Genomic DNA, 22,471 nt, shown 5'->3' with positions numbered 1-22,471 from the left:
TTTTGTAGATTTTTATAAGACCTACAATTAATTACAACATTTTATGGTTCTATCTTTTATAGTTTAGGCAGCGTACGCAAAATAAGTTACTTTTCTAGTTGATTTTTTACACCTTGTGTCCAAAAAACCCAAATATCCTACGGAACCCTATTTTTTTCCTAAATAAAATTTAGCCTATGATACTTGTGGATAATGTAGCTTTCGAATGGTGAAAGAATTTTTAAAATCGGTCCAGTAGTTTTTGAGCCTATTCATTACAAACAAACAAACATACAAACAAAGTTTACCTCTTTATAATATTAGTATAGATTGATATATTGATTGATAATGTGCATAATATTTATCATATACGAGTCATTGAACTTGCAAATTTGAAATTCTAATCAAAATGGCGTTTCGCGCGCAAATCTACGTCACCCGTTTGTTTTTTTCTAACGCCCACCGGAGTTCAAGGCTGTTTTGCTAACGTTCGAAAACAGAATACTTATGTTTTTTTTTTCATTGTAAATAATCGTTTCGGTTTTTGAGTGGACAAAGTAGGTTTTTGACTGTGTCTTGGATTAGACATTTAATGCCTTCCATTTTTAAACAAGTTTCTTTAAAAAAAAATTAACCGACTTCAAAAACATAAAACATACTGACTAACCTAAAAAGCGAAAAATAACATCATACAAAGTTCTATCTATCATATTATGTTCTAACTGATGATCAGTTTGAAGGCGGTGCTAGTCCAATGATGTATTAATTCGTGCCATGTAAGAATATCATAAAGATTTAGGTTATTCAGACAATGTTCTTTCATGTAATTCTATCAGAAACGGCTTATATTAACACAACACCGGTTAAACACCATTTCAGGATCATGATGGGATATCATCAGATCCTGAAATGGTGAGAATGGGATCACCTCAGGGGTATACCTTTCAAACAAAAAAAAAATATTCAAGTCGGTCTTGGCGTCTTCGAGTAATCAGGTAACATACATACAAAAAAAAACATACAGACGAATTGAGAACCTCCTCCTTTTTTTAAAGTCGGTTAAAAATGGGAGAAATTGTTTAATAAACTCGCTTCACCGCTCTGATTTCTTTCGAGCCTTTTTAAGTGTAGATTATAATTAAATAGATAAAATACATACGGTAGCTTTGTCTTGTCTCTAAATGGTTAATTGAAAAGTAGGTCGTATTTATAAATTTTCAAACGTCAAATTTATGACCAGCAACCATAGACGAATGACACCATACGATAGATAATGTTCTGTCCATATTTAATCGTATGGTGTCTATAATCTGAAACTTGTCGTTCCCATAAATAGAAAAGCCTAACCAGATGGCGCTAAAAGTACATGACATACTAGTTCTTGATCTCTTAGTCTAAGATCCGGCATTATAAATATGTATCCTCATCTGTTATTTTAGTGCCCAACAGTCGCCCGCGACTTCGTGTGGATTTTAGATTCTCCAAATCACAAATCCCGCGGATACCATGAACATTTCCGTAATGAAAAGTAGCCTATGTGTTAATCCAGAATAAAATCTATTTCCATTCTAAATTTCAGCCAAATCGCTTCAATAGTCGCATCGCAAACCTATTAGTCTGATAACAAATAAATTTATACTCTATACTAATATATAAAGCTGAAGAGTTTGTTTGTTTATTTGATTGAACGCGCTAATCTCAGGAACTACTGGTCCGATTTAAAAAAATCTTTCACTGTTAGATAGCCCATTTATCGAGGAAGGCCATATATTATCCCCGTTTTCCTACGGGAACGGGAACCACACGGGTAAAACCGCGCGGCGTCAGCTAGTGATAGTAGAGTCACAGTAACTAATTGCAAATTGCTTGCATATACAGCCTATCTTGATGAATACTATATGAAGTAGATTAAATCAATGTAAGTAATAAATTTAATACTATCCGGCCGCAATTTAATTATGCAATCTATTTGCAATGCGTCAATGTGAATATTTTCCATCATTAATTTCTTATCTCAACTAAATAACTGATGAGGGTATATATTTCTATGTCGGATCTTGTACTATATGAAGTACGGACTAACTTGGAAGTATTGGACTAAGAGCCTGTCATAGCCTGATTTGCCTCATTTTATGATGGCGGAAATTTCTTCAGCCCATGCTCCTGTTGCTTGGCAACTTCGTTCGTAACACTCCCGATGGTCCGCGCGGGCCAGGGGGCGTGTAGCGATGAATGAAAAACCGACGGACGATTTCACACCCGCAGTCTTTCCCCCGTCGCCCGCAAATCATGGGATCAAAGAACTTGCCAGACTATACCATAGTTACCTAAGTATGGTAGATAATTATGAAGTCTATGGTGGTTTCAATGCTATCAAAATCATCAGTTTTTTTTTGCAAATTTCCGGAAACCATGGATTTTTCAAAATATGTGTTGATCCAGATCAAAATCTATTTACATTCCAAATTTAATCCAAATCGGTTCAGTAGTTGCGGCGTTAAAGAGTAACAAACATACAAACTTTCGCGTTTATAATATTAGTAGGAAGCTTATCTCACTATCGCAGGACCTAATTCTATGGTAAAATAATGCAATACATGCGTTAGCTAAAACATGTATTTAATTTTCTATTTATAGTATGGTTTCTATTCTACCATTACCTGATTCACCTTGTAACACTCGGCATAGTAAAGAAGTTAAGGACGACTTGTAGTGTCGCCTTCCTTTACCCTTATACGCGATTAGATAAGGACGGTTGACTAACGTAACTCTGTTTTAAAATAGCATATTTTTTTGTGATAACCTCATTACCATACCATCATCATCATCATGATCAACCCATATTTGGCTCACTGCTCCAATAGTCCACTGCTCCAATAGTCCACCACGCTGGCCCAATGCGGATTGGCAGACTTCACACACGCAGAGAATTAGGAAAAGTCTCTGGTACGCAGGTTTCCTGACGATGTTTTCCTTCACCGTTTGAGACACGTGATATTTAATTTCTTTAAAATGTACACAACTGAAAAGTTGAAGGTGCATGCCCCGGACCGGATTCGCACCCACCCGGAATCGTAGGCAGAGGTTATATCCACTGGGCTATCACATCTACCATAACCCACGAAACTAAAAAAGGAAAATAAGATTACAATATTTTTTACCTATTGATCCCTTTGAAGGTGGGTGGTTTTGTGGGTACGTTAATGTTTTGAAGTCGGTAGTATTTTTTTTTTAATTATTACACTAATATTAATTTAAATATAAATTAAAAGAGGTTTGTTTTGTTTGTTTGTTACGAATAGGATCCGAAAAAGTGAACCAATTTAAAAAATTCTTTCACTAATGTATTATCAGCGGGTAACAGACCTGTATTTTGTTTATTTTAAAGAGTTATTGAAAGTATAATTTATAGGTATATATATATATTCAAAGATTTCTTTTTTTCTAAAAAAAAAAAAAAACATACATACAGCCGAACGTAGAACCTCCTCCTTTTTGGAAGTCGGTTAAAAATTGCGAGATGGGGCATACATTTTTACGTAAGTTATTATAAATAAAAATAATAGGATTATTTGATAGGTTTAATAAGAAAGAAAGAAAGAAAAGATCTTTATTTTTAAGTAATGCCACATATCACATTAAATCTAAATTATAACATATTATGGCTTAACTGTCCACTCAAACAGTGGAGCACTAAAGAATGCCCTGTAATATGTGGCACAACCTAGAAAAAGGCCCCAACTCAGCATTTTGCCGCATACTTTCAATAAAAAAAGTATGCAGCACTGATTTTCAGTTAGGACCCAGTTCAGGTGCCGCCACGCACACAGTTCAACACTTCACGTAAACTATTAAATACAATTATTAAGAACTAATTAAAACTAACTAGGTAGACACATTGATTAAAAAAAAAAAAAACAGAAAACTTAAACATAATGATGAAAAACAAAATTAATGATACAAATAAAAATTATCTGCAATATAATTATGTATACTTTTTTTTTTGTTAAGAACTCTTTTTACTAATTTATAGATAACTAAATATAGTTTATTTCAGTGTTTTTTATCTCAAAAATGAAAGAATTAAGTTACATTTTTAAAAAATATTGCCGAAACTGTTAACTGTTAAGTTATATTAATTATTTAATATAATGTTTAAATAATTAATTAAAAACGGCGTAAACCGTACGCTTTCAAACTACAATAGTTAATTCACTTTCACTTATTTCGCGCACTTTCTACCTACCGCAGCGAAACAATATGGCTGATCCGTTTCGTTTTCGCAATCAGGTTTGACTTTGATAACATAACCGATTTTTTGACCGACATTTTGATATTTAACCGATTTTTAGACGGCCAATTTAATATTTAAGTTTTTTTGACCGACATTTTAATATTTAACCGATTTTTTACCAAAATTTTTTCGACATGAAATTTTTTAATCAACGCCAGGAAAGTTCTGTATTTAGTCTACTAGCAAGTAAGTGGTTGGACATTTTATGGATGACTATAGTCTGTCAAGTTTGTTGATAACACTCCCATGATATGCGGGCAACAGGGGGAAAGACTGCACGGGTGTGAAATCGTGCGTGCGGGAAAGTGACGTGCATCAGTCGTGGGTTTTTCATTCAACGCTACACGACCGAACGAATTTAATTTCTTAAAATGCACATATAACTGAAAAGTTGTAAGTGCATGCACCGGATCGGATTCGAACTTACGTTCTCCGAATCGAAGGCAGAGGTCATAGTATCTACTGGGCTATCTCATTGCCCGACTAGAACTCGACCAGCGACCAGGACTAACGAGGAATGATATTAAATAAAATCTTGTAATAAATAAAAACCGGGAATAAATAAACAATTTTAATTTAATTACCACGCTTACATCTTGGATGGCCGCCATGATGGGGAAACGGCCTCATGTCATTCCAAAGGCGAATTCAAAAATGGAACGCGCGAAAGTTCATTGCATTGAATTTATGCATTATCTGTGGCGCGTTTTTTATTACGTTCAGAAATATTTATGACAGATCTACAATTGTCTCCTTTGTTTGTTGTCTTTGTTTCGGTGAGATGTCGTTATTGTTTTTTTTTTAATGTGCAAATATTTTTGGCAATAACCTGCTTTCTCGTTACCGAATGTTTGTATAATATAGGAGTAAGTAATTATATTAAGACGCGCCACGCGTCAACTGTGTGGTTCCCATACCCGTGACATACACGGACATAAGTTAGTTATTTCTGCATATCGTTTCCAAAGAGTAAAAAATCTTTTGTAGGTTTGGGTGTACTCTTCTTTTTTTTTTTTTTTTTTTAATTTATTTTACGGCCTTGGATACAAGTCCTTATAGGCCCTGCTTTAAATATTACAATTTTTCTTAAAAATAATACACAGCACTTAAAATTATCGTCATAGTCGTCGTCTAAATATAAATTTACTACTGTATTTTACAATTTTTCTATTGTGTTACTAATGAAATCTAAAACAGGCTTATAAAATAAATGGTTCCTCAACAATTCCTTAATGTGGCGGGGATCACACTTAATTTCGTTTTCTTCCTTTACTAACTCTATCGAACTTGCTAATATTATTCTCTGTATACCAAAAGCTGAACACTTGAAAATTATGTGATTGATATCTGCGTCGTCTTTTTTACAGTACATGCATTTGTTGTCTTTATAAATTTTTAATTTGAATAAATGGCTTGGCACTAAACAGTGACCAAACCTTAGTCGGTTTATTATTGATATGAATTTTCTTGAATCCCAACTCATTTTGTAATACCATGGCTGCACCGGTATTTCATTTTGTATCTCTGCGTACCAACATCCTTTACTTTTACTAGTTTCTTTCCAAAGTTCATGCCAAAGCAACTTCTGTCTCTTCTTTACTTCATGATAAAAGTCTGTAAATTGAGTTTTGATATTGTCTGAACAATCTTCATTAAACAATCCTTGTCTTGCTACAGAATCAACCAGTTCATTGCCCGCTATACCTCTGTGGGAGGGTACCCAGACAAATTCTACGTTCATTCCAGTTTTTCTTATGTCTAGTAATACATTTTTAATTTGAAAAATAATGTATGAAGACTTATAACTAAAATTGAAATTGTTAATAGCTAAAAGAACACTTTTTGAATCTGTTACTATAATACAATTATTTACACTATGTAAAATTTCCTCTTTTATATAAGAAATTGCTTTTAAAATTGCAAAAGATTCCGCAGTAAAAATACTACATCGAGAATTTAACTTAAACGCTTTACTACATTTTTTTTGTGGATCATAGAAAGCAGCACTTACAAAGTGCTGATTTTTAGATCCATCTGTATATAACTTATAATAATATTTACAATTTTTATCAATAAACATAAGGAAGTCTATGTTTGACGTAATATTCAACAAATGAATTTTATTTGTCATAATCAAGCTCTCAAAGGAGCAAGAGTACATGGGCCAGGCGTTACTAACATTTATGTTAGTGGCAATATTATGCATATATGTCATAATAATAGATATGGTAGGTTGTTTACCTGCCAAAAGTGAATTTGCGGTCGCTTGTAAAGATTCAGTTGTAGATTTAGTTACAGTTAGTAGACTATTTGGAAGCAAAAGTTTGTTCACTATTGAAGAGCTCGATGATAGAGCTTTCAAACAAAATCTTTCAGCTAAATATATACGTCTTACAATTAAAGGAGGAATACAAGTCTCTACTTCCATTGAATTAACAGGTGTAGAGCGCATAGCCCCACTTATTATGCGCAAGCCAATGTTTTGAATAACATCAAGTTTTTTTAATAATGTGGAATTGGCTTGCATATATGCAAGAAAACTATAATCAAAGTGACTTCTGACCATGCTTTTATATAATAGAGATAGGACTTTAGGATCAGAGCCCCAAAACGTTCCAGTCAAACATCTCAATAAATTAATGCCTTTTAACGCATTTTTGCTAATATAATTAATATGTCTGTCAAATTTTAATTTATTATCGATAATTACACCCAAAAATTTCTTTTGATTTACAAATGGAATATCTGTACCATTATATTTGATGTTATTCCCCACTGGGCTGCCAAAAATCATACATGAACTTTTGGAAGTATTGATATTTAATTTTAACAAATTTTTATAATAAAACTGCAACTGGAACAGTGCAGAATTAATAGTATTTTTAGCTATTTCTATATTTCTATTTACACTATACATTAACAAGTCATCCGCAAATTGTAAAATTTTAACATCTCCTAATAAAAAATTTTCAATTTGTGAGGTGTATAAATTATACAAAATTGGTGACAATGCTGAACCTTGCATAAGACCTTTACTAGTTTGGTTTATCCCATGGAGTATATTATTGTACTTAACATAAAACTGTCTATTATTAAAAAAATTTGAAAGCCATTTTAACATTTTTCCAGGGATACCAATTTCATAAAGACAATTGATGAGCTGGTTTAAGTCCACATTATCATAAGCCCCCTCTATATCCAAAAATATACATACTGCTGTGGATCTAGACAATTGACAATTCTTCATATCATACATAAATGAAGTTATACTCTCTGCTGCGCTTTTACCTCTACGGAAACCATATTGAAAACCTGGTAATAAATTATTAGTTTCTACAAAATAGTCCAATCTTAGTTTAAGCATTACTTCAAACAATTTCCCTATGCAAGAAGTCAGTGATATAGGTCTGTAAGAATTGCAATCGTCTTCAGGTTTATCTTGTTTCAAAATTGGTATTATACATTGAATCTTCCAACTCTCTGGAATACATTGAGAAAGCCATAACTTGTTAAAAATATTAAGTAAAGCTATTTGACCTGATTTATGTAACTTTTTAAACATTATATAAGGAATGTCATCTAATCCTGGTGCAGATTCCTTTCTTGATTGAAGTGCTATATTGAATTCTGCATAGGTGAATGGATTTAGTAGCCACATGGAATTCTCATTGTCATTGTTGTATTCAAAAACAGAGTTGATTAAGTTTGTGTTATTATTATTCTGTTTAAGTTTTGAGATGAAATTTGGAATCCATACATCATTTTTAAGTTTTGGTTGGGTATTTATTCGTTTAAATCTTTTCATATAATTCCATATATAAGTTATAGGAGTGTATCTATTAAATGATGAACAAAGTTTATTCCAACTATCTTTCTTTGCTTTTTTAATGATTATTTTTTTAAGTGCATCTATTTTTTTATAATTTATATAATTTACCATTAACCCTACTCGCCTATATAATTGTAAAGCCTCTTTGGAATTTTTAACTGCTTCAGCACAATTTTCATCCCACCAAGGAGCGGGAGCTTTAATAGTTCTTGGACCCTCAAATTTAACCAGCGGAATACATTCTTTTTTTAAAATGTTCAAAATTTCACAAAATTTGTCATATGACTGTAAAGGATCTAGTTCATTAAATGTGATATACTCAAAATACTCCTTGGATTTCTTAAAATATTTATCCCAATCTGCTTTATTATATAAAAATTTCTCTACTTTATCATTGACAGAATATTTAGATGGAATTAAGTTAATTTTTGTGAATGTGGGATAGTGGTAACTACCCAAAGTGTCTACACCTACTGTCCATTCACATAACGGAGCGAGCACTGGGCTCACTCCAGTTATGTCAATAGCAGAACTATTTGCATATGGTCTCTGAAGTGTAGTAGACCTACCAGAATTTAATATGCACAGATCCTGTTCATCAAAAATATCAAATAGGCTTCTACCCCTTGAATTTGTACTATGGCAACCAAAAGAAATATGATGTGCATTAAAGTCTCCTGCTACTAAACAGGGCTTTGGTATATCACTGATGATACTTTTAAGTCTATTGATTTTACATTTATTTTTATTTTTAGGTGGACAATAAACACAAAGTATTGATAAGTCACCAACATTGGTTTCTAAAGAAATTGCTATGGATTGAACATCTTCATAAAATTTTGTTTTCAAAAGTTTATATTTAAATGTATTTCTTAATAAAATACCTACGCCACCATGTTCATTCTTTGCATTTTTTCCAACAAAGTTATAGCCTGGGATTTTTACAAGATTACTAGAGTTTTTAAGCCAGGTTTCATTTAATAATAAAATATCAATATTTTCCTGTGTTAAAAATGTTTTTACTAAGGGTTTTTTATTATTAATACTCTGAATGTTATGTTGAACAATAATGAGCTTTGAAGCCATTAAACTTTATTCAAATGTTTCAAAAATGCTTCTTTAATTTTACTTGTGCTTTTAATGTCATTTGAGTTTCCTATAGTAACTAATGTATTAATTATTGCTGATAATATTTTTTTATTATTAATGATATTTGAATAAGAAATATCTAAATTTTCTTGTGTGTCTAGTTTAGATTGGTGGAATTTTTGCTGTATTTGTTGAGGCTTCGGGAGAGTAGGAAAATTAACACTATTAATTTCAATTACCTTAGCATAAGATTGTTTATTTTTTTCTAATCTCGCTGCCTTTATAGGGCAAGTTTTGGATATGGCTAAGTGAGCTCCACCACAATTACTGCACTTCAATGTATCAGCCGTGCATGCTTTGTAGTGGTGTTCACCAGCACAGCGTGAACAGACCTGTATATTTTTGCATATTTTCCCATAGTGATTAAATCTCATACACTTGAAACATTGCATTAGCGGAGGAATATATGTATAGACCTTATAACGCCAATTGTCTAAATATATATATTGTGGTAAAGTTGTTCCTGCAAAAATTACACTAATAGTTGACAAAGGAACAACATCGTCTACAACCTTTTTCATGAATCGTCTTACACCAATAATTTCACACTCTGAAGAAAGTTTATTAAATAGTTCATGGTTACTGGACTCTTTAGGAATAAACCTGACAACCCCCACCCTCTCCACAGAAGATGCCGGGATGAAGGCACGAAGATTGTAAACTGTTAGGCATTCATGTTTGAGAAAATCATTGGCTGCTGTCGCTTGTTTGAATACTAACATTATTTTGTTAGCATTAATGCGCCTGCTCTCATAGATACCTTTTACTTGTTTAAAGTATTTGGACACAACTAATGGGTTTTTGTTCCCCAATTTAATTTCCGCCTCACTACTTTCCACAAACACTGGGAATTCCGCGTTAGTGCTATTATCCGTGTAGGCTCTGCTATAACCTGCCTTTATATAGGGTTTGTATTTTACACTATCGTCCTCAGCAGACTTTTGAACTTTACGTTTTTTTCTGTCCAGCCTTTCGTGGGCATCGCCATCACTGTCTGACGGCATTTTGCTGGATTTAATTTACATATGAACACTTTATTTCACACGTATATTACTAAAAAACTTTTAAATTAAAATTTTCAATTTTAAAAGCGCGCTTCTCGATTCCCGCCAAAAATCCGGTGTACTCTTCTATAACAAGATCCCCAAGACTGTGATGGACCTGCCAATGCATAGCTTTCAGCAATGTGTTAAAAACATTTACTTAGTCGAGGTTACTACAACATTGATGAGTTCCTTAATGATAAAGATCCTTGGAGGCCATTGGATCAGCTTCCACCTTCACACAGGAAGTAAAACTATAAGAAATTGTAATTGTTATCAATTGTAAATTATAATACTGTATGACTTTTTCATTTCAAAAGAGCAACTGTTGAGTTTCTTGCCGGTATCTTCTCAGCAGAACCTGCCTTCCGAACCGGTGGTAGAATCTTTACAAATAGTCAACTGACGTGTCAAAAGTGCTTGTAAACTGAGCCAACTTGAAATAAATGATTTTTGATTTTGATTTTGTGAAAATACGGGAATAAAATTATCAACACCTACAATAATATATTTAAAGTTATTGATATAGACGTCTCAAGTGACAGTAATACGAAATTAAAAAAGAAAATTAAAAACTACTATTTATCACTTTCGTCGTCATCAACCCATATTCGGCTCACTGCTGAGCTCGAGTCTCCTCTCAGAATGAGAGGGGTTAGGCCAATAGTCCCCCACGCTGGCCCAATGCGGATTGGCAGACTTCACACACGCAGAGAATTAAGATAATTCTCTGGTATGCAGGTTTCCTCACGATGTTTTCCTTCACCGATTGAGACACGTGATATTTAATTTCTTAAAATGCACACAACTGAAAAGTTGGAGGTGCATGCCCCGGACCGGATTCGAACCCACACCCTCCGGAATCGGAGGCAGAGGTCATATCCACTGGGCTATCACGGCTCTTATTTATCACTTACTCGGTTTTATAACAACAATGTTAGTTTCTCCATTTTTAGTTTTTGAAATATTATTTTTATTTCTGTGTGTTCTAATAATTTTTATTCTTAGTCTCTTTTCTTTTTCTGTTATTTGTGTTTTTCCTTGGGTTTGTTTTTTTCTTTAATTTGTTAAATTAATAATAGTTTAAAATAAGCATGTTGTGACTACCTTTTTTTTTTTTTTTTATTCTTTACAAGTTAACCCTTGACTGCAATCTCACCTGATGGTAAGTGATGATGCAGTCTAAGATGGAAGCGGGCTAACTTGTTAGGAGGTGGATGTCATCGTACTGGAATGCTAAATCGCTTGACGGTACGTCTTTGCCGGTAGGGTGGTAACTAGCCACGGCCGAAGCCTCCCACCAGCCAGACCTGGACAAATTAAGAAAATCTCAATCTGCCCAGCCGGGGATCGAACCCAGGACCTCCGTCTTGTAAATCCACCGCGCATACCACTGCGCCACGGAGGCCGTCAAAATATATACCTATAAGTAGATTTACAATTATACCTCAATTAATTTAGTTCTTGTTAATATATGTATTTGTATTTAATTGTAATCTGTTGGTGGCCAAATAAAAAAAAATATATATAGCCTATGACACTCACAAATAACGTGGCTTTATGGTAAAAGTATTCTCAAAATCGGTTCATTAGATCCAGAGATTACTTTACCTCTTTATAATATTAGTAGGTATAGAAGATAAATACCTACTCTACATAACACGTGTTCAAACAAAGCGTCATAGTATACAACGCAGTTACATTGTAGACATTGTGACGACTTGCCATTAAAAATAAATTTTCACCCATTTTACTTTCGCCTATCGGTTAATGAGGAGCTATTTATATAAAACTAGCGGACGCCCGCGACTTCGCTCGCGTGAAACTCGATGTAAACTTTCAAATACCCTATCCTACCCTTACCCTACCCCTACCATATCCCAACCTTACCTTGCAGCGTACGCAAAATAAGTAACTTTTCTGGTTGATTTTTTACACCTTGTGTCCGAAAAACCCAAATATCTTACGGAACCCTATTTTTTCCAAAATAAAATTTTGCCTATGTTACTTGTGGATAATGTAGCTTTCGTATGGTGAGAGAATTTTTAAAATCGGTCCAGTAGTTTTAAAGCCTATTCATTACAAACAAACAAACATACAAACAAAGTTTTCCTCTTTATAATATTAGTGTATAGAAGTATAGATATAGACAACTTTTTTTTTAACAAGTTAACCCTTGACTACAATCTCACCTGACGGTAAGTGATGATGCAATCTAAGATGTAAGCGGACTAAGTTGTTAGGAGGAGGATGAAAATCCACACTCCTTTTGGTTTCTACACGACATCGTACCGGAACACTAAATAGCTTGGCGGTACGACTTTCTCGATAGGGTGGTAACTAGCCACGGTCGAAGCCTCCCACCAGCCTCAATTGCTCAAAACAGAGTTACGAACTTGTATTGAAGAGGTAATTTTCTATTTTGTACAATTTTGGTAACATAATGCCTACCCTAGATACCTTGTACACACCACTGTAAACAACCCCGTCCATCCATATTGTCGAAACATTTGAAACTCGTATTTACAACTGGCCGACGTTTAGCGTAGTTCCCGTTCCCGTTCAAAAGTAGCGTTTAGCGTTCCGGTACGATGTCGTGTAGAAAGCGAAAGGGGTGTGGATTTTCATCCTCCTCCTAACAAGTTAGCCCGCTTCCATCTTAGATTGCATCATCACTTACCATCAGGTGAGATTGTAATCAAAATCTAACTTGTAAAGAATAATAAAAAAAAGTAACTTGGATTTATAGTGGTAAAATAATTTTCTAAATCGGTTCAGTAGTAAACCCCTAGAACACCACAAACTTAACCTCTTTATAATATTAGCATAGATAAAGACAGAGCATAGAGAAGTAGACAACCCTAAATTACACATGGTATGACCTAATCAAGCCCAGAATAAACAGATCCATCGACCCTGCACGTCTGTACGCTAAATACATAGAAGCGAAACGTCGTATGAGTTGTGAGAGGCCACGTCTTTCTGGTCAATGATTGCAAAGTGCAGTGGCGTCTATTCTTTGAAATTAGTATTTACAGTTTACACGTTATATTCGCAGTTCGCAGTTGCTCACCGAACGTCGTGCCGAGCGGCCGTGTGCCGCGTACAAACAAATAAACAAAGACATTGTTAACACATCGTGAAAAATACTTCTTTTTTAACGCTTAAAATTTATTTTTAACTCTCAATTTTTATATCCTCTGAGAAAATCAAGTTGGGCGTGTTTAAAAATAGTATTGAAATTTTTGAACCTGAAAAAGGCTGGAGTTTTTGAATATAGAACAACTGTGTGACGATTGAAATTGGTGGGAAAGTTTATGTTGTTTTTAGTAACGTTCTGAAATTAAATTAGCATTTATTTTAAGGTATTGGTGTTGTAAGTTATATTTTTTTTTTTGAATATAGAATACTGTGTGAAAGCTGTAGTGTGCGTGAAAAGTTTCAGTTTTTTTTTCTTTTATGTAGCGTTCGAAAATCGGCTTGATTTTTTTTTTGTAAATATTGGTGTGAGGTGTTCCAGTCTTTATGGTTGATTACATTTGTTTTTACTGAATTGTGAAAAAAATTAGCTCTCTTTTTTTAATTGTTTACTTATAAAGTGCATTGTTTTCATTCAGATTTAAAGTGTTTGTTTAGTTTGTTTATTAATTAGGGACTTCTATTTTAATGCCTATATTTTGCAAGGTATTCCCGGTTTTTTAATATATAATTTAGATTCCAAGAAAATGAATGCCTTATATCTTGATGAATGAATAACTTTTCCGTTGTTGAAAACAGCGAGCACTTTTTTATCGACGTACTTAAATTAGCTACGCTTTTTTACTGTGATTTTTTTTTATTAATATTTAAGTAGTAAGTTCTAATCTTTTTGCTCAATCTTTTTATTTTACAAATTATTGTTGTTACTTTTTGAATTTAATTTTTTTTATCGTTTTTATTTTTTTTTTTATCAAAATTGTTACTTTACATTAGTTGGAGTGAAAAATATCTCTTACAAGTAATATTTGGCCCACTTTTCTACGTTATTCGTAATTAGTTGATGTCAAATGTTAAACATATTCGTCGATACTAAAATATTGTCCGTGCGGTGTGTTAAGTACTAATAGTTATTCACATAATATAAATGCACATACATTAGCTCTGTACGTTTTGTACGACAACGTACTTTTTACCGTAACAATAAGTATTTATTTTATAGTGGTGCAAGATCCTGCGGTGTCTAGATCTTTGAAATTTTATAAACGCTAAAAATTAAAAAAAAAATTTTTTTTTTTATTGATGCTAACCTTCTATAGATTTTTTTATTTTTAAACTGATGCTAACTTCGAGATACAGATCATAAACACTGTTTATGAGTTAGGTCAAGGTTAAAGATATTTACTAAACACGTCATTTACTCGTAAATTAATAGTTAAAATTAAATTTCAATAGGGTTAAATATGTTCTGTAAAATTATCTAAAAGAAAGATAGAATTTTAAAAACTGAAACTTATCAGAAAGAAGGACCTAATAGTTAAGCTAAAAAGTTAATATAAGATGAATAATGAAATTGAATCGGAAAAACAAAATATGTAGTTAATATGTATGAAATTATTATGCAATATTTGTGCCAAATATAACCTAGAGTAGGTAGGTTACAGTTTCGATTATATAAAGTGGAATCAGATTAGAATTAAAGTTAAAATAAAACTTGCTCAAATAGGAGAAAAATATCAAAACCCTTGCAATATCCGCGCCAAATATTATAACCATAAATAGGCCGCAATTTCGATTATATATAGTAGAATCTAATTAGAATTAAAGATAAAAAGAAATGCAATAAAATCGGAATTATAAAATTTCCAAAACTCTTTCAAAAAAAAACAAAAAATCCCAAAATTTTGCCAAAAAACCATACCTTTGGTTTGTCAGCTGTTATATTAAAGTTTATGAGGAAGTTTTATTTATTTTCTTTGTTTGAGACTTGTCAAGGTCACACTATTGCCCATTTAGGTTCCCCCCAAGAGCGAACTGATTGGCGCAAAGCCAGAAAATAACTCAAAATCCGCCTCAGTGAATCAGTGACAATGTATTCGTGTGTGTACTCGGATGTGACTCAAAACTTAACAAAACTTTCGTGACAATCATCCAAGATGTCCCCAGACAAACGCAAAAGGAAGATAGTCTTCGACAATCGCAAAAGGACTTGATATCCCAGTGATTACAAAAAAAAAAATTAAACAAATAAAACCTATTCGGTTATGATCTCATTAATATAGTGCTCAACGCTGCAAAGTCTGAATAGTGATTAATTAAAAAAAAACAATGATCGCCTTAAAGAAATTTTACGGAGACGAGCTACTCCGTCTAGCTTTAGTCCTTAGCTTATTGAAAGCGAACCCTGAAGAGTATTTGGAGCTGGAGACGCAACAGCTGGCCGGTCTCCACATATCAAATGGATCAGACTGGTCCTTGGAACACGAGGCGCGGACTCTGATACGTCCAAGGTATGTCCACCCGAAATCGTTGGATCACATACTGGTGAACTATGAAAGACAACTGTTCGAGGAGCTGAACTCCCTCGGGCGGTACAATCAGTTGGTAAACAATGACCGGATGTGGTATAATCAGGGTTCAGTTCATACATATTTAGTTAATAATGTCGCAACCGATACAGTAGCACCGACACTGTCGGAGGAGGAGGTCGCGAATGACACCAGTGAAGACAACGTGTCGTCTGACGACAATGTCGCCCAAGAAGTGAAAGTTGAAGATGAGCAAGACGTACACCAAGCTGATCTTGTTGTTACTCTATCAGCGGATTTCTTCGAAAACCGCACCCAATCGGACATATTCACTGAAATAGCGACCCGTTCTTTCGATGTCAACGAATTCCTAGTCACCAACGAGATGCAGATAAAGAAGGAGAAAGATCCAGAAGAGGAGATGCTGGTCAAAATAAAGAAGGAGCAAGAAGCGGACGATCTGTACAGCGACAACGCTATAGACGACTTCGTTCCGTATTTCACGACGAAATCGGAGAAGTTGGATTACGAGGAGACGAATTCTGTGTTCCACCAGAATTTAGCTGATCTCCAAGATTATGGGGAACTGTACGATGATGTCAAAGAACTCAAAAACGATTTGGAATGCTTGGACGTTAAGCAGCAACAGGAAAACTTGGAGCAGTACCTCCTTGAGAATACGCCATTGGATACTGAGGTTTACGAATTGGCGCCAATGTTTGAGGAGGAATTGGTGTTGGATGTCAAGAGGGAGCGGGCTAGCACTAGTTTCACTTCCGCGAGTTCTAGTGGTGTGAGTGAGATGGATGCATCGTCTGTGAACGAGATGCCCGATGTCAAGTTGGAGCCTGACGAGGGGCATCATACTGGCGATGAGTTAACCCAAGAGGTGAGTGGTAATCTAAGTTTAATCATCATTATCAGCTGATGGATGTCCACTGCTGGACCTAGGCCTCTTGCATGGACTTCCAAACACCACAGTTGCGAGTTGCCAGCATGCAACGTTCTCAATTATCCGTTGGATGTTATCAGTCCATCTTGTGTTGTCGACCAGCACTATACTTTGCGTGCCGGTTCGCCATTCCAGTACTTTGGGACCAGTGGCGTCCATAAGGTTGTCGACCAGGGTATGCACTATTAAGAAAAATTATCCAAACTAGAAAAATCAGCATTTAAAAGTATTAAGAAAAACATAACATCTCTTATGCCTATTTCGGCGCACTTTAGTATTTTAGTCGAGTACGATTTTTAGATTTACCGCCCAAAAATCACTCCGAACTAGGCCTTAGGGTATGCAGTACTTTAATGCATGTATGAAGTGCACGCCACTGCTTTGGTCCCCAGTCCATCGGCTATTGCCTCTTCAGCTTCGGGAAAAGTTGAGCTATATTGGACTTTGGTTTTTCTGCGGATCTCCTCATTTCTGATGATGATTCTGATGATTACTCAGAGAGTTGTTATGGTCAGAGATAGCTCACTCCTTGGCACTCTGAGTGTCTTGTGAACCTAATGATTATTTGATTTCATCTTTGCCTGATTTATTTTTGATTTCGTTATCTATAAGAATTTCATTTTCGTAAAACATACTTACAGCCGAACATAGAACCTCCTCCTTTTTCGAAGTCGGTTAAAAATAGGAGTTATTCATAAAGATATCTCGCGACTTTTTGATCATCATGGCAGTCACAGCTGGTGACTATTTTACATCTAAAAGTCCAGTAAATTATAACAGCTGTTCCGAAATCAGTTTTAATAAAATCAAACCAATTAACAATAACAACACAAAGACAAGCCAAATATGGTCTTTAAATAATATTTTTCAATCGAAGAAAAAACGAAGGTAGGTTTTTAATTCGACGGGTTTTTTTTTATACGCATAACTTTTTACAAAGTGGTTCAATTTTGAAATTCAGGGTCCAACCCTAAGGGTAGGAAAATAGGGGATGATTGATTGTTTACTCATTAATTGTAATGTAAGACTACGCATAACTTTTTACAGAGTTGACTCTGATTTTGATACTTAATTCTTTTTTTTTTCTTATTTTTAGATAGGGTACATCGATATTGGACCGATATAATTATAAAAAAATCTAAGGGTGGAAATAGGGGTCAATTATTGATCATTTATCTAATGCTGATTGCTGAGTAATTTATTACAAATAACCATCATGAAAGGATAAAAAAAAATCGACTTAAGGAGTGTTGGACGTATTAGAGTAAGCATAAACCCACGAAACTGAAAAGCAAAAAATAATTTCTATTTACTGATCAGTTTGAAGTCGGGTCTTGTCCATAGGAACCATGGATTTTTCATAATCATTTCCATGAATCTCTGTAGTTAGTAGTTCGCACTGCCACATATGTCATATACCTACTTATTCGTAATATGAAGGTGCCAACATAACATTTTTCATGTTGACTCATACGCATTAGGGTGACCGCACACTCAACGCTGAGTGACCACATGGCGCTAGGTTAGGTTTCCTCATCAAGGTGATGATTTAATATGTAATTTGTATTATTAAAATCTTTTTAACACAATTTTGTTTTTTGGCACAGCCTCCGAACCGATCAATATACGAGTAATGCATCTTTGTAGTTGGTTAATTTTTATTGATAAAAATATTTTATTCTTCTGTTTATAACGTGTCCTACTCGTAGCATAGTGTCCTTAAACGTCACAGTATGGGCAATTTCGTTCACTTATTTTAGTTATGTTATTTTGATTTTAACACAAAACTACTGAGCGAATTTTCATGAAAATTAAATGGTGCCAATCTGAAAATATACTCTATTCAACCAAAAAAAAAATTTTACTCTTTAAGAAATGACGAAGTTATGAAGTAACAAACATTAAAAAAAAGAAAAAATAAATATATGCGTCGATGACATCCTCCTTTTTATAAGTCGGTTAAAATAGTTAAAAACCTTGGTCGCCCAGGTGTTTTATTTAAGCGTCCACCGCTCAGTGGGTAGTGTGCGTAAGGCCCTAAGGCCGTGAGTCAATCGAGGTCGCTGTATACTCAGTTGGTAGTAAGTAGGTATTATCGCAATCAGGTCACGGGTTTGTATTTATTTAACGACGAATTAGGTTTGCTATCTCACCTGACGTTAAGTGACAATAAGGCGCGAGTTAACTATCGAACATGTTCGACAAACTTGCTTTTCGAAATTGTCTTTTTCAATTAGGTTTGCGATCTCACCAGTGTGCCTAGTGAAAGTTTTCAATGTTTTCATACTGTAACTATCGCGTAAACGTAAACGCGAATTTCTAAGGAATTGTGTGGCAACTACTGCTACTGCACTACTGCACAACTGTTTAAATTCCTTAGAATATAGCGTTTACGTTTACGCGATAGTCACAATAAGAAAACATTGAAAACTGCCACAACGCCCTCTGATGTTAAGTGACTCTAAGGCCTGAGTTAACTATCGAATATGTTCGACAAACTTGCTCGTCGAACTTGTCTATTTCAATTAAGTTTGCGATTTCACCTGATGTTAAGTGACAATAAGGCCCGAGTTAACTATCGAACATGTTCGACAAACTTGCTCTTCGAACTTTTTAGCGTAGCTTAAATTCGGCTCACTTTTTGCGGTGATTTTGTAGCTATGTTAATTTTACTTAACAATACTAAAATTGTAAGTGTAAAGTGAATGACCTGTGATAAGTGTCTACTTGGATTTATAAATAATGCTGACGAAAAACGTTTTATATGTGAACGAAATGTTTTATAAGTATTCTTTACTAGCGAATGTATAGTTTTTTTTTTTATTGTTTACAAGTTAGCCCTTGACTACAATCTCACCTGATGGTAAGTGATGATGCAGTCTAAGATGGAAGCGGGCTAACTTGTTAGGAGGGGGATGAAAATCCACACCCTTTCGGTTTCTACACGGCATCATACCGGAACGCTAAATCGCTTGGCGGTACGTCTTTGCCGGTAGGGTGGTAACTAGCCACGGCCGAAGCCTCCCACCAGCCAGACTTGGACTAATTAAGAAAATCTCAATCTGCCCAGCCGGGGATCGAACCCAGGACCTCCGTTTTGTAAATCCACCGCGCATACCACTGCGCCACAGAGGCCGTCAAAAAAGTTGGTACCAGTGGCGTGCACAGAGTTTTTAACTAGGGTAAGCATTATACGTACGTATTTATCCTTGTAATGTAAATAAATTTACATATTTTAATTTTAATACATAAAAATGAAAATTTTGAAAATCCCCCGAAAGTCTTGAAATTATTAATACTCTCGATCGAGTCATCAATATTCCCTTTCAGTGCGCTTTCATTTGAGACCCCACTCGAGTACATTTGCAGACATTCGGTTGTTCTTCCCCACTTTCACCCCCCACAACTTTTAAACGGCTCAACCGATTTTCATCAAACATGTCTAAGAACACTCGCACATAAGTCACCTTTCATACTAAAAAAAGTAAATTGAAATCGCTTCATCAGTTCGGGTGCCACAAATAGACACCTCAAACGTATAACACCCCTCTTTTGCGTCAGGGGTTAAAACGGTCCAGGGCTTGATTTTTCTATAATTAAATAAAAAAACAAACTTCAATAATATTACCATCATAACCCCTGGAATCGCTATTTTTAATCCCCGACGAAAAAAGAAGGGTGTTATAAGTTTGACATGTCTGTCTGTCTCTGGCACCATAGCTGCCAAACGGATGAAGCGATTTCAATTTAGTTTTTTTTGTATAATAGGTGACTTATGTGCGAATGTTCTTAGACATGTTTGATGAAAATCGGTTGAGCCGTTTAAAAGTTGTGGGGGTGAAAGTGGGGAAGAACAACCGAATGTCTGCAAATATACTCGAGTGGGGTCTCAAATGAAAGCGCACTGAAAGAGAATATTGATGACTTGATCGAGAGTGTGATTAATAATTTCATGATCTTCGGAAGTTTTTCAAAATTTTCAATTTTATGTTATTATTAGCGGACGTCCGCGACTTCGTCCGCGTGGAATTTAGTTTTTCACAAATCCCTCGGGAACCATGGATTTTTTCGGGATAAAAAGTAGCCTATGTGTTAATCCATGCTATAATATATCTCAATACCAAATTTCAGCTAATTCGGTTCAGTAGTCGAGGCGTGAAAGAGCAACAAACATTCATATCATCAAAATCATCAGTTTTCGCAAATCACGGGAAACCATGGATTTTTTTGGGATAAAAAGTAGCCTGTGTTAATCCAGAATAAAATCTATTTCCATTCCAAATTTCAGCCAAATCGCTTCAGTAGTACCGGTGGTAACAAACATCCAAACAACCATCCAAACATCCATACAAACTTTCGCGTTTTTGAGTGATGTAGAATATTCGAAATAGGGTGTGAGTTAGAGACCTTAGCAATCCAAGGTTATTGAATCCGAGTGCCGAATAAGTACTAAAACCAGACAGGCAATGAACGTTAGGATCCCTTTTGTCCCTAGGGTCAATAACCTGTCCTAGGGACGCAGACGGTTTGGGCGATATAGATATTATAGTAGTTCCGAATTAGATGTGACCTTCACCTTTCTGTTTAAGTTTTATTTATTTTCGACCGACTTAAAAAAAATAATTTTTTTTTAATGTTTGTTACGGCATAACTTCGACAATTATGAACCAGATTGGTTCTATTTCATTTTCAAGGCAGAAAACGCATGTCATTTCATAACTTATTTAATTTAAATTGTGTATGGTTTGTTTATAAAATGTTATATAAAATATATTAACCATATCTAATTGTTTTAAACTTATTAATCGAATTTATTTGACTAGGTTTGAATATATTGATTTTTATGATACATTCGGGTAAATAAGGTCAATGACAATTAATTTATAAATAAGTTTATAAAATTTCAAATTCTATTAAAAATCTTTTATCGTAATTAGATGAAAATTTATGTGACATTTTTTAATAAATGAACTATAAACATAAACGACCAAGTATCAAAGATATTTGTAATTTTGTTTGTTTGTAGTTTTGTTTGAACGCCCATACAAATCTAACGATCATTATGACCTACGACGTCATTAATTCGTTCAGTTTTGTATGGGCCGTTTTTCAGGGATCCGCAAATGTGACCCTTTAAATCCCTGTAGCTCCGAAAGTAATGATCGCAGATACCCTGTTACTTTTACAAAATTGCTTTACTATTAGCATACTCTTAATTTATACCCTCATTTTTAATTTGTTTGTTGGTAAACAGTACTCATCAAGAAAAACTGTTTGTAGTATATATATATGGTGTGTGTATTGTGTAACAAAAATGAAGAACACGTGCGAAGGGACAGTTCGTTATCGTGATACATACATACATAACACCCTATGTATCCATGATACATACATATTATGTATTAATATACAATGTATGGGTGGTGCGATATTGTATTACGCATTTAGATCCACGCGCCACTTTCGTTTTCACATCGCCACGTGTTTGATGTAAACAACTTGTATTGAACTAGTAGTCTAATCTAAATAGTCATTAATAGCCGATGGACGTCCACTGCTGGACAAAGTCCTCTTGCATGGACCCCCAAACATCACGATACTGAGCCGCCTGCATCCAATCCGGGGTCGCCAATCCAGCACTTGATAATGCATACCCTAGTTAAAAATGCTGTGCACGTCACAGCTAAATTGTCAAAACTTCCACTTACCAGTTTTTCTCGG

At 34.6% G+C, this 22,471-nt stretch overlaps 1 protein-coding gene across 8 annotated transcripts in view; it reads left to right on the top strand.

Moving 5' to 3' along the window:
* The window catches only part of LOC112048118 (segmentation protein cap'n'collar), a 163,617-nt gene that overhangs the window by 33,623 nt on the left and 107,523 nt on the right, over positions 1–22,471 (top strand). For 3 of the 8 annotated variants that reach the window (XM_052890169.1, XM_052890167.1, XM_052890172.1), the window contains exon 2: positions 15,287–16,687. The exons of 1 other annotated variant lie outside the window; for it this stretch is intronic. In XM_052890169.1, the coding sequence (XP_052746129.1) occupies positions 15,599–16,687 (1,089 nt within the window). In that variant the 5' untranslated portion in view covers positions 15,287–15,598. Of the gene's footprint in view, positions 1–13,357; positions 13,671–15,255; positions 16,688–22,471 lie in introns of those variants that run through there. 4 more of the 8 variants (XM_052890173.1, XM_052890171.1, XM_052890170.1 and 1 more) reach the window with 4 other exon arrangements.

Source organism: Bicyclus anynana, chromosome 27, assembly GCF_947172395.1.
Source record: "Bicyclus anynana chromosome 27, ilBicAnyn1.1, whole genome shotgun sequence".
NCBI classification, from domain to species: domain Eukaryota; kingdom Metazoa; phylum Arthropoda; class Insecta; order Lepidoptera; family Nymphalidae; genus Bicyclus; species Bicyclus anynana.
This window is presented reverse-complemented; position numbering and strand designations above follow the sequence as displayed.